The sequence below is a fragment of the Arvicola amphibius genome, chromosome 1 (genome assembly GCF_903992535.2).
Source record: "Arvicola amphibius chromosome 1, mArvAmp1.2, whole genome shotgun sequence".
NCBI lineage: Eukaryota > Metazoa > Chordata > Mammalia > Rodentia > Cricetidae > Arvicola > Arvicola amphibius.
The window spans coordinates 118,494,387-118,507,117 of NC_052047.1; the positions used below are offsets into that span (position 1 = coordinate 118,494,387).

The 12,731-nt window shown below is 43.8% G+C and overlaps 1 protein-coding gene across 2 annotated transcripts in view; it reads left to right on the top strand.

Moving 5' to 3' along the window:
- Positions 1 to 12,731, top strand: part of Nucb2 (nucleobindin 2) — a 35,250-nt gene that overhangs the window by 20,220 nt on the left and 2,299 nt on the right. For both annotated transcript variants that reach the window (XM_038338528.1, XM_038338521.1), the window contains exons 3-10: positions 355 to 462; positions 2,506 to 2,632; positions 2,859 to 2,962; positions 4,107 to 4,292; positions 4,476 to 4,566; positions 5,301 to 5,359; positions 5,463 to 5,555; positions 9,620 to 9,709. In XM_038338528.1, the coding sequence (XP_038194456.1) occupies positions 355 to 462; positions 2,506 to 2,632; positions 2,859 to 2,962; positions 4,107 to 4,292; positions 4,476 to 4,566; positions 5,301 to 5,359; positions 5,463 to 5,555; positions 9,620 to 9,709 (858 nt within the window). The remainder of the gene's footprint in view (positions 1 to 354; positions 463 to 2,505; positions 2,633 to 2,858; positions 2,963 to 4,106; positions 4,293 to 4,475; positions 4,567 to 5,300; positions 5,360 to 5,462; positions 5,556 to 9,619; positions 9,710 to 12,731) is intronic.

Here is a 12,731-nt window from a genome sequence, read left to right on the forward strand (position 1 = left end):
TTTCAAAAGAGAGACGGATGATCATGGGGAGAAACTATATTTCCCCCCGGAAATCCATCCATACCACTGTGTTGTTTTTCAGTGGTGGGAATGGAACCCGGAGCCTGTACATTCTAGGCAAGCTCTCTGCCCCTTAGCTACATACCCAGCCTTAAATCTTCACTTGCTCGACCACACAGGACATTTACACTTATTTTCTAATAAGCATTGATATTGGTCCCAGATCCTGACCACTGAAAGTGTCAGAGGGCTTTCTGTCATGGTGCTATTTTGCTAGAAGTTGCTTTTCAAGATACAAGTCTTTGTGTTCAGACCAAGGCAAACCTTCTGAACTAGGCTGCTTCTCATTCGAAGGATACTGGGCTTTATTACGATGAATACCTCAAGCAAGTGATTGACGTCCTGGAAACAGATCCACATTTCAGAGAAAAGCTCCAGAAAGCAGACATAGAGGAAATAAGGGTGAGTGGAACTCAGCTGCGGGCAGTAGAAAACTCACACTGAGACATAGATCAGATGGGTGGATCTGGGCTGTTGTGTGTCAGAGGGGTAGAGGACAGATATGTGGCCTGTATGAAGCAGTGGGAAACGGCAGGAAGGCATCCTTCCCAGCAGAGATTATGTCGGAGCTAAACTGTAGAAGGAAGAGGGAGGGGCTGGAGGGTGAATGAGCCCAGCAGAGATTCTGTCAGAGTTAACCTGTAGAAGGAAGAGGGAGGGACTGGAGGGTGAATGAGCCCAGCAGAGATTATGTCAGAGCTAACCTGTAGAAGGAAGAGGGAGGGGCTGGAGGGTGAATGAGCCTAGCAGAGATTATGTCAGAGCTAACCTGTAGAAGGAAGAGGGAGGGGCTGGAGGGTGAATGAGCCCAGCAGAGATTATGTCAGAGCTAACCTGTAGAAGAAAGAGGAAGGGGCTGGAGGGTATATGAGCCCAACAGCAAAGGCTGTGACTCATGCTATGTATAGGAGACATTCCGGATTTAGAAAGAGAGGCCATGAGTGGCCAGATAATGGTGTTGGATTCATGAGCCAAATGGCAGAGAGCTGTAGACAGCAAGTGCAGTGGTTTGGATCATGTTCTGAGCACAGCAGGCGTTATTCAAAGCTGAGGAGCAGGTTAGGGCCTGAGTCTTTGGTCAGTTCCATATTAGCAGATAGGGTAATGAGCTGTATTTTATGTTAATACAGCAGGTGCAACCATTTGCCTCCATCCTAAGAATACCATTATGTATGATGTCCTGATCATATTGAAAATGTACAGTTGCACAGGTTGTATGTGATACTATTCCATTATGTATTTATGCACCATGGGTTTCAATGTGTGTGTGAGTTCTGGAAATAATCCCTTATCTGGGGTCTAAACTGAGGAAGGGCTGTTGTAGGTTTTGACTGTTCGTCAGTTGAGAAGACATTTGGGTGATTTCTGCTGATTTTGGTTAGTCTGAGTAATGCTTTTGTGAACAATGATGCTTAAGTTTCTGTGTTAAAGTGTTTCAGTCTCTCAGTGAGTCCTGGGGACTGCTTTTAGCTTTTAAAAGAATTGCTTAGAAGGAATAGTTTGTTTCTGTCTTTCAAGACAGGGTTTCAGGTAATCCAGGCAGGTCTTAAGCTCACTGTATAGCCAAAGCCTTTGAACTCCTGATCCTCCTGCCCCCACACTTCAAGTGCTGGGGTTCTAGGAAAGAGTCATCCCAGCTGAAATGAGACTTCTGAGAGGAATGCTTTTATAATGTCGAATTTATCCAAGTTAGCCAAACTACTGCTAACTTAAGATAATGCTATTTAAAAACAATTGCTTGATGGAGGAGAGTTATCTGTCTATGTTACTTTCATTGGTTAATTAATAAAGAAAACTGCCTTGGCCCTTTAAGAGAACAGAAAATTAGGTAGGCGGAGTAGACAGAACAGAATGCTGGGTAGCAGGCAGTGGGGAGACTCTTCAGGCAGTCACCATATGCAGTCGCCATGATTCTCCTCTCTGAGATGGAAGCAGGTTAAGATCTCTCCTGGTAAGCCACCCCTTGTGGTGCTATATAAATTACTAAATATGGGTTAAAGCAAGATACGAGAATCAACCAATAAGAAGCTACAGATAACGGGCCAGGAGCCGGGCAGTGTTTAAAAGAATACAGTTTCCGTGTAATTATTTTGGGTAAAGCTAGCCGGGGGTGGGGGGTGGGGGGGTGGGGGGTGGGGGGGCGGGACGCGAACCCCGCCGCTCCTTCAACAATTGCTTTCGTTTTTAATGTGTGGGTGTTCTACTTGTATGTGTGTCTATGTGTCATGTGCATGCAGTGTTCACAGACATCAGATAAATTGTTGGGTCCTCTGGATCTGGAGGTACCAATGGTTGTGAGCTGCCATGTGGGTCTGTTGGAAGAGCAGTCTGTGCTCTTAACTGCTGAGCCGTCTCTCTAGTTCCTACAATGCTATTTTTACTCTGTCACCTCAGGTCTCAAATGGAATATACTAGATAAAACTAATTTATTTATTTTGTTGACAGAGCGGGAGGCTGAGCAAAGAGCTGGACTTAGTAAGTCACCATGTGAGGACAAAACTCGATGAACTGAAGAGGCAAGAAGTAGGAAGGCTGAGAATGCTTATCAAAGCTAAGCTGGATTCCCTTCAAGGTAGGTTCTGGACAGATGGGGAGGACACTTCCAGTACCTGCTTGTTGAGGCTTGGTTTACATAAAAGTGCCTATAGCATGTTCTTCTCTATCTGCGTGGTATGTATGTATTCATGTGTGTGCCTGAGTAGTGTGTGCACACTCATGTGTGCTTATGCATAGAGGCCAGACGTTAAGGTTCGATGTCCTCTGAGACTGGTATTTGCTATTTTCTCATATTTTTGCAGACACTGGCATGAATCACCACCTTCTTCTGAAGCAGTTTGAACACCTGAACCACCAGAATCCTGACACGTTTGAATCCAGAGATTTGGATATGCTAATCAAAGCGGTGAGGTGCCCCCAAGTGGGGTCTTGATGTTCCCTTGAGGACCTGTAATTTGACAGATAAACTCAATGGAGGGAACACAACTTTGATGGGCTCTTGAGAGTGTGCATCTTCCAAGGAAGGCTGCTTAAGCTTTCTCACTGCAGATAATGTTACCAGCATGGGTGTACATTGCTCATCCATGTCCCCAAATCCAAAATGCTGCCAACTGTGAACAAGGCTTGAACTAACCACTCACAATGGTATCTATAGTTTTTATTTGGACTTAGTAAGGAAGTCCTGCTTATAAAGGTTCTATGGAAGAATCAGTTTCCTCTGCCAGCTTTTTCCTGGTATTTCTTGGCATGAGGAAGTGTGATTTAAGTCTCTCCCTCCATCTCCATTTGGCCTTATTCCCTGGGCCCTAAAATTTGGAAAAATCCCTTAAATATTTTATTACTAGTATATTTATTTTATATGTGATATATTTATATAATATTTATTATTCTTATATAATTATTTTATTGTATTACTATAAATTATATTTGTGTGTGGTGCTAGGAGTATAACTCAGGATTTCATACATGTTAGGGAATGCTGGGAATACTGGTATGAGCTGCCACATCTGGCTAGCCCTAGGGGGTTTTAAATTAGAGTTTGGGGACCTATTGTAGTAGTTATGAGAAGAACTAACAAACTTGATGTTTAGTTGGTGGTTATGAAATTTAGTGAAATAGCTGTTAACCACTTTTCATTTTGTGTCACGTCCATGTTTGGCCTAGTTTTTTTTGAAGTCAGTTTATATTTTGCTTGTTTTGGATAGTTCAATATTTGTTTGCTCTACTCTCCTATCCCACATCTGTTGGAGAGCACAATGTATCAGAGCTGTTTCATTGTTCTAGAGAGGCAGCTCCAGGCTCAACTGTGAGACCCTGCCTCACCGAATGAGGTGGAGAACAAGGAAGGAAGACTCCAGCATGCACCTCCACACACTCCTGCACACAAATGCCCCCCCCCCCACGTGACCGCACACACACACACACACACACATACACACACACACACCCACACACTCGCAGGCACCCTACACACATGCCTATGAGAGGAAGAGACAAGAACGACCATTTGCACTTCCCCAGCATGTTGATTTGAATGTGTTGTGACCTAGGCTACTGCGGATCTGGAGCAGTACGACCGCACGCGGCATGAAGAGTTTAAGAAGTATGAGATGATGAAGGAGCACGAACGCAGAGAGTACTTAAAAACACTGGATGAGGAGAGGAGAAAAGAGGAAGAATCCAAATTTGAAGAAATGAAGAGGAAGCATGAAGACCACCCCAAAGTCAATCATCCTGTAAGGACTGATTTGTGGAAATCGTATCTAGATGAAGTGAATTCTTTGTAGCCGAATTTTATCCTAAGTTTAGCACATAATTCTCGAGTCTTAATTCTGAAAAGTTCCTCAGACGTATTTTTTTTGAATCTCTATACGTAGATTATAATTTGTTTTGAGCAATTTCTTAAAATTGGTTCACAGGGAAGCAAAGATCAACTAAAAGAGGTTTGGGAAGAGGCTGATGGATTGGACCCTAATGACTTTGACCCCAAGACATTTTTCAAATTACATGGTAACAGATTTGATACAAATATTGATATTTATATCTGCTATTTGAAAAGTCTGTATTTGATTTCCTCGTTATTGATCGCTGTGATGGTTTGCTGTCAAGTTCTACCAATAGTAGAATGTTTGGACATTTTTCTTCAGATGAAACTGTTAATAGTCTTTTAGCTGATCTCAATAGATGATATTTTAGATCTTAGCCATGTCTTTCTGCTTGCTTTTGCTATTGAATCGTTGTGTGACTCACTCCAGAGCTCTCTGTAAGCTGGAGCTGCTTCTGTGGCTGGTTAGGTTATCTCTAACAAGCTTCACATGACAGAATTAAAACTTTGCTAAGCTTATTTGGTGGTGACACCTGTAATCTCAGCACTTGGGAAGCTGAGGCAGGAGGATCGCTGCATATGTTAGGTTATCCTGGACTACATAGTAAATACCAGGCCAGTCAGAGCTACATAGCAAGACTATGCTAATTTTTTTAAAAACTACTTTTAGTCTTATAGAAACTGCTCTGTCTCTTTGGAAAGACATAGAGGTGTGCTTTTCTAAAACATGATTATGAACTGTAAATGTCGAATTGTCCCTTGGTCTGATCGGAGGCCTAGTGGGAAAGACGAAGCCCTGTCTGAAGCTGATGGTCCCTTCACATCAGCACTATTTTTGCAAACCGTTGTAGTTGTAGTTTAAGTATTTATTTCTGAACGATTCAAATCTGCTTTTGCGTTTGTAACTATTGAACTTTAGATGTCAACAATGACGGATTCCTGGATGAACAAGAGTTAGAAGCGCTGTTCACAAGAGAGGTAAGCGACGGTTACGCCCTCAGTCCCCCCCCCCCCCCCCCCCCGCCTCGTTCCCCTCCGCCTCCTCCTCCTTCATGTTGGTTTTCACATTTCCTTTTCTCAGTTGGAGAAAGTGTATGACCCCCGAAATGCAGAGGACGATATGATAGAAATGGAGGAAGAAAGGCTTAGGATGAGAGAACATGTCATGAATGAGGTATGCTTTAAGGTTAGGGTGTGGGTCGTTTCTATCATTCATCAAGTTCTTGCATTAATTCTTATCAGAAGATGGAAGAATAAATATACAATTGGTTTTGTTTTTTGTTTTTTTTTTTGTTTTTTTTTTTTTTGGTTTTTCGAGACAGGGTTTCTCTGTAGCTTTGGAGCCTGTCCTGGAACTAGCTCTTGTAGACCAGGCTGGTCTCGAACTCACAGAGATCCGCCTGCCTCTGCCTCCCGAGTGCTGGGATTAAAGGCGTGCGCCAACACTGCCTGGCTACAATTGTTTTTTTTAAATATTTACTTATTTTTATGTGTGAGTGCTTGTCTATATGTATTTGTGTGCACTTGTGCAAGCCTGGTACCCGAGAAGGCCTGAAGAAGATGCCTGATCTGGAATTGGAGTTCAGACAGTTATGAGAGACCATGTGGGTGCTGGGAATTGAACCTGGGTCCTCTGTAAGAGCAGCAAATGCTTTTAACTGTTAAGCCATCTCTCCAACCCCCATCATAGGTATTTAATTGGGTTTTGTATTTGTGACTAGAATACTACACTGGATTTCTTTAACAAAATAATTAGTAACCACTTTAAAATATTTTACAGGATCAAGATACTACTGTATATCAGCAATAAACATTTTGGGGCAGGAAAAACAAAGATGTTTTATAGTAACATTTTTAAAACCTACATAAACTTTTATGGGTTGAAAAGCCCTAGTCAGCAATCTAAAATGCTCCAAAATTTCACACTTTCTGATCACTGACAAAGATACAAGATGTAGGAAGGCCTGTACTATGAATTTTATGTTTCATGCATCAAATTACTTACAAAATTGTATGAAGTTGCCTTTAGGCTATATGTGTAAGTTATATATATGAATCAGTTTTGTTTGGGAGTCCCAACCCCAGGAAATGTCATTATGTATGTGCAAACATCACTGTAGCACAAATAATAAAAATCCAGAGACAGATCTTGGGGTTCAACCTGAAGGTCAGAAAAGCAAAACAGCCAGCCACTGGATCTTGCCTCTACCTCAGTCCGAAATGGCGATCCTGTCTCCAGGAATCTCAGAATGAGACTGTGTCTGGGAACTGTCTCTTCCCATTTTCTATTCCTCTCTAGGGCTGTTATTAAGGGCTTGCACCACTACCACCTGGTTTCTGTGGCAAACTAGTGTGGCCACTGGGATTAAAGGTGTGTGTTGTCACTGCCTGGTCTGTAAGGCTGACCAGTGTGACTGTTTTACTTTTCTGATCCTCAAGCAAGCTTTATTTATTAAAATGCAAATGAAATGTCACAACATATCTCAAAATTTCCTTTTAGATATCCCAACTCTAAAACCACTTCTGGTCCCACACATTTTGGATAAGGGGTACTCAGCCCACACTAAGAAGATTCCCAAGTTCTGTTACCTTGATAATTATGACAACAAATATTTACATCTTGTTTCCCTTCTGTGAATTTCACGGTTAGGGGAAGGAAGTGCTAACTCAGCCAAGCTTGTGCCTAGCGTGGTCTGGCTTTTTGGTGTACTTCATTCCCAGGCTGTGGGAACATTCTCTCACTGGATAAAATAAGGGTCATAACGAACTCGAGACCCTTTCATGGAACGTGTAAGACTCATGCCCAGCCATCCCAAGCCTCATGTCTGCTCACATCCCACTGACTGAAGCCGGTCAGGGAGGAGACGATGGGTACCTCTCACGGGGTGTTTCAGCAACACATGCTGAGCTAGAGGCAGGGATGTAAAACATGTAGGACAGAGCAGTAATGGCAATAAAAACATAAACCATCACAGAGACCTAAAATTTCAGTTTGTCTTTTAGAGCAGTTGATTATTTATTGCCCTTGCTTGTTCAGTGAGTTGTCCTTTCTCCCTTGACTTGGGTCTCCAGGAACAGAGTGACCCATGTTGCTAAGTAACTGACAGGTGTGAGTGGAAGGACAATGGCCTCAGCACAGTGTTTGATTCAGTGTGTGAGCCTGCTGCATTACCCACGCCCCCAACAGAGACACGTGGCTGGAGACTAACTGGCCTCACTCCGTCCCCGCTATGAACCCAGATCTCTGCCTGGCAATTCTAATCCCTGGTCCACTAATGTCTCCATTCCACCATCCAACTCTCACATAACCTGGGCTCTCCTTTAAGCCGCAAGATGCTCCTCTTCCTCTGCCCTTTCTTTCAGTGTCCTACAGAGATAGGGGCGACCAAGAGAAATTTGATCTTTCCCTACCAAAACTTCTAGCCATTCTGATGGTTCATTTTGCCTTGCGTCTGATCTGGGGGTTAATCATTTCTACTGCGCCTGTTGAAGGCCCTCTCCTTCATGTGCTCCGAGTCTTGGTCTCTCTTTAAGGACATTCTTCATGCTGCTGACTCCCCTTTGTCTCCTTGGGCCAGGTTTCATCTCTGCTGGATCACTCCCTCTAGAGGGCAGACGTGGTCTCCTCTTTTCTACCCCGAGAACCAAACCCAGCCCTTTGCCTGGCTGCCTTTCTCTTCCTCCACAGCCTGCCTGTTCCCAGAGTCTTGTCCTCCCCCTCCCCCTTTTGACTCCTTTCATTTTTTCCACGGCCTGTGCTAATTGTGCTGTGACCTCCTGATCCCCGTTAGTCCATCCTGTCAGGGCACCGCTGTCCTTGCCCGTGCTGCATGGTTTTGACACTCTGATACAGTTCAGACTCTTCAAGCCTTCAGAATCCTCTGCCCATCTCTCCTCAAGTCTGAATGTGACAGTGCCCGGGGCTGTCTCTGGCCTTGTTCACCTTTCAGCTCTCGTTCATTCATTCCTTGGGTGACATAGGATGCTCTCTGTGGCGGGCGTATATGCTCTATAGACTGAAACTAGAAATGCAGGCATTTGTGAACCACTAAGTGGCTCCTGGGAATTGAACTCCGATCTTCTTCAAGAACAGCAAGTGCTCTTAATTTCTGAGCCATCCTTCTAGCCCCAGGGTAGCTGCTTTACTTCAGTGGTTTCCGCAGGAATGTTTGATCTTTCGGTGCTGAACTGGGGCCCCTGTAGAGTGGAGTTTAGTATGGACTGCCAACTGAGGCTCTGTTTTATAGACCCAGTGTCAAATGAATTTTATTGTCATTATAGTTCACCCTTGTAACTGAGTTTACCAAGAACTGTACACTAAAGAGGACTTGGAGAGGCCATTGACTTCGGCTTTGGTTTACCAGGTGTGGCGGCACATGCCATCTTTGTCATTGTTCTGTTACTGAGAAGAGACACCACAGCAAGAACAATTCTTATAAAAGAAAGCATTTAACTGGGGGCTTACTTACTGTTTCAGAGGCTTAATCCAGTACCATCATGGCAGGGAGCATGGTGCGGGAGGAGGAGCTGAGAACTATAATCTGCAGGTAGAGACAGTGAGACACGGGGCCTGGCTTGAACTTTGAAACTTCAAAGCCTCACAGCCCATATGCCCCCATACTTCCTCCAACAAGGCCACACCTCCTGATCTTCAAATAGCGCTATGACTTTAGGAGCCTATGGGAGGCATTTGTATTCAAACCGTCACACATGCCCCTATTCTCAGCACTTGATAGGCGGAGACAGAAGAACCACTGGCAGTTCAGGCCAGATTGCTCTCCATAGCTAGGTGTATATTCACTGAGACCCTATTTTGGAAAGTGTACCCTTTCGAAAAGCAGTAAGTTGAGCCTCTTAGCCTGGCCTGCTTTATTCTTGGCCATAGGAACGCTGGAGTGGCGATTGGGTCTAGCACTTAGGTCTAGCTGCATTTGTGTTTACTGTGGTAAAGGCTTTGGTCATAACAGCATAAGCAGCCAGATCACTGACTTGCTGTGTTGGTCGTGAGCATATCAGGCAGACTGACAGCTTGTATTTCCAAGTTTTAAGTATAAAGAAGAGGAAGTTGTGTGTTTCTTGATTCCATAAAAATGGAGTGCATTTTGTCATTGTCCCTTCTTGTCTTTGTGTATGTTCACCTAGTCCTAACTGGTGAGTATCTCCAAGGTGGCATCTTTTGGGATATTTGTACCTAAACAAAGATTTGTTTATATTGCTTTTGTATTTTCCTTTAATCAGATCGATAGCAACAAAGACCGTTTGGTGACTCTAGAAGAATTCTTGAGAGCTACAGAGAAGAAAGAGTTCCTGGAGCCAGACACCTGGGAGGTAAGAGGACCAGCTTTAGAGGGGCAGGTGGTTCGCGGGGCGCTGCACCACTGTGTCCTGCCTTTAGCTGCCATTCCTCATGATTCATATGTGTAACCTTACAGGGTTAATGTTCTACATAATGCCACTGTAAAGTAATGGTTCTTTGTCTCCTGGGAAAACTTTCTAACAGTTTATCTTTATGATCACAGTGTATAAAATTAGAAATATTTTTTTAAAAATCATTTATTTATTTTTATTTTATGTGCACATCTAAGTTCCTGCATGTATATAGGTACACCATGTGCACATCTGTGTCTGAGGAAGGTAAAGGGAGTCTCCAATCACCAGGAACTGGAGTGACAGGCTGTTGTGAGCTACCACGGGAGTGCTGGGAACCAAACCTGGGTCCTTCCTAAGAGCAGCCAGTGCTCTTAACTGCTGAGTCAACTCTCCGGCCCTCAGATCAGAAATCTTTTTAAAAGTGTACACTTGCTACGTATAAACTAACATCACTGAAAGTTTAAAACAGAGATATTTTAAGAATAAATTAAAGGACCCCCTGAGTGGTGTCTGCAGATCCATTTTGGTTGTTCTTGTTGGAGGCAATGTTTTTTTTTTTTTTTTTTTTACATTTATTTATTTATTACGTATACAATGTTCTGTCTGTGTGTATGCCTGCAGGTCAGAAGAGGGCACCAGACCTCATTACAGATGGCTGTGAGCCACCATGTGGTTGCTGGGAATTGAACTCAGGACCTTTGGAAGAGCAGGCAAGGCTCTTAACCGCTGAGCCATCTCTCCAGCCCTTGGAGGCAATGTTTTGTGTAGCCAAGGATCCTCCTGTCTCACCTCCCATGTGTTGTCGTTACAGGCAGGCACCACTGGGTTTTTATCTTCTAACACTGCCTCAGCTTACACTTAAGGTAACCTTCCTGCCTCAGTCTCCTGAGTGGTGGGATGGAAGGTATCAGCCCCTAGATTTGTCCCCCAATATTTTATTGTTATTATGAAAGAAGCTGGGGCCTGGGGTGTGGGCTCAGAGGATAAGAATGCTTCCTATGCAAGTGTGAGGACTGTAGTTCAAGTCCCCATTATCTATGTAAAAAGTCAGGCACGGTCACACCTGTAGCTCTACCACTGCAGTGGGATGGGGGCAGAGATAGGAGAATTGCTAGGACTTGCTGTCTGCCAGACGGTAGTCGGAGACTGCTCATCTGTTCCTGGCTTCCCAGACCCGAAATAATCACACAGAAGCTGTATTAATTAAATCACTGCTTGGCCAATCACTTAAGCATATTGCTAGCTAACTCTTATATCTTAAATTAACCCATTCCTATTATTTTATATTTTATCATGAGGCTCTTGGCCTACCGTCAAGGTTCCGACTGGCGGCTTGCGTCTTTCTTCTCTGGCTGCTACATGGCTTCTCACTGACTCCAACTTCTTTCCCCCACCATTCAGTTTAGGTTTCCAGCCTGCCTGGCTTTACTCTATTAAGCCATTGGCCCAAAGCAGCTTTATTCATTAACCAATAAAAGCAACACATATATAGAAGGACTTCCCACACCACCAGACTAACTTCAAGTTCAGGAATAAAAGTGGAAGAGATGTAGTAGAGCACCCATGTCTTCTCTGGCCTATGCATTGCCTCCTCCCCACACTATCCGTGCTGTCTCTCTACCTAACTATAGAAGCTCAACCAGTAATGCAAATCTGTTAGCCCAGGTACTCTCCAGAGACTGGGACAGGAATGTGGCTCTAAGTTCAAGGCCAGTCTGAGCTACAGAGTGAGTTCTTGGCCAGCCTGGGTGAGTTAGTAAAACCTCGTCAAAATAGAAAGTGAAGAAAGGGTGTTGGTGGTAAAAAAAAAAAAAAAAAAAAAAGGGAAGCAGGGAGTATAGCCCAGTGGTAGAACACCCCACGGTCATGTACAGGCTCCTGCCTCTGTTCAGTCCCCAGTAACACAAAAAATGTAAAGAAGCGCATAACGCAGGTGTGGCCATCTATGCCTATCCTCTCAGCATGTAGAAGGTGGAGGCAGGAGAATCAGTGTTCAAGGTGTCCTCTTCAGACACATAGCAAGTTTGAAGCCTTCCTGGACTCTGTGAGGGTCTATCTCCAAAAATCCAGAAAGGAAACAATTTTAAAAAGTATAAACAGGAGCTGGAGAGATGGCTCACTGGCTGCTCTTACAGAGGACCTTGCCTGGGTTTCCAGCATGCACAAGGTGACCTCCAACTTCAGTTCCAGAGCATCCAACACCCTCTTCTGGCCTCTGCAGGTACCAGGCGTGCATATGGTACACGAGTATACTCAGTCACACATGCACATACATATAAATATTTAAAATGTAATGAATAAATTAGTTAAAAGGAAACCACTAATATAACCAATATAACATTTCCTTCCCCCCTCTTCCTTCTGTCATTCCTTTCTCCCTCACTCACTCACCCACCCACCCACCCACTTACTCACCCACCCACCCACCCACTCATTCACTCACTCACCCATCCACTCACCCACCCACTCACTCACCTACCCACTCACTCATCCAACCACTCACCTGCCAACTCAGTCACCCACTCACTATATTAGTCCAGGAAATTTTGAAAGTCACATCACTAATCTGGGCAGGAATCCTTTTTATTAGTTTGTTTTGTATTTTGAGAGGATCTCATTTTATGGACCAGGTTGAACTAGAACTCACTATTTAGTTTGAGCTGACTTTGAGCTGGAGCCCATTACAGGGATGAACCACCTCACCTTGTTAATATATTTTTTATTTTGCCCAAAGTATATTATAAATACTATTTTGTAAAATGATGGTTCTAGTATTTAAAATTTTTTATGATTTATTTATTTTTATTTTTATGTGCACTGGTATTATGTGTGAGGGTGTTGAATCCCTCGGGGCTGGAGTTACAGACAGTTGTGAACTGTCGTGTGGGTGCTGGGAATTGAACCTGGGTCCTCTGGAAGAGCAGACCAGGCTTCCTAACTGCTGAACCATCTCTCCAACAATTCTAGAATTTTAAAGCTG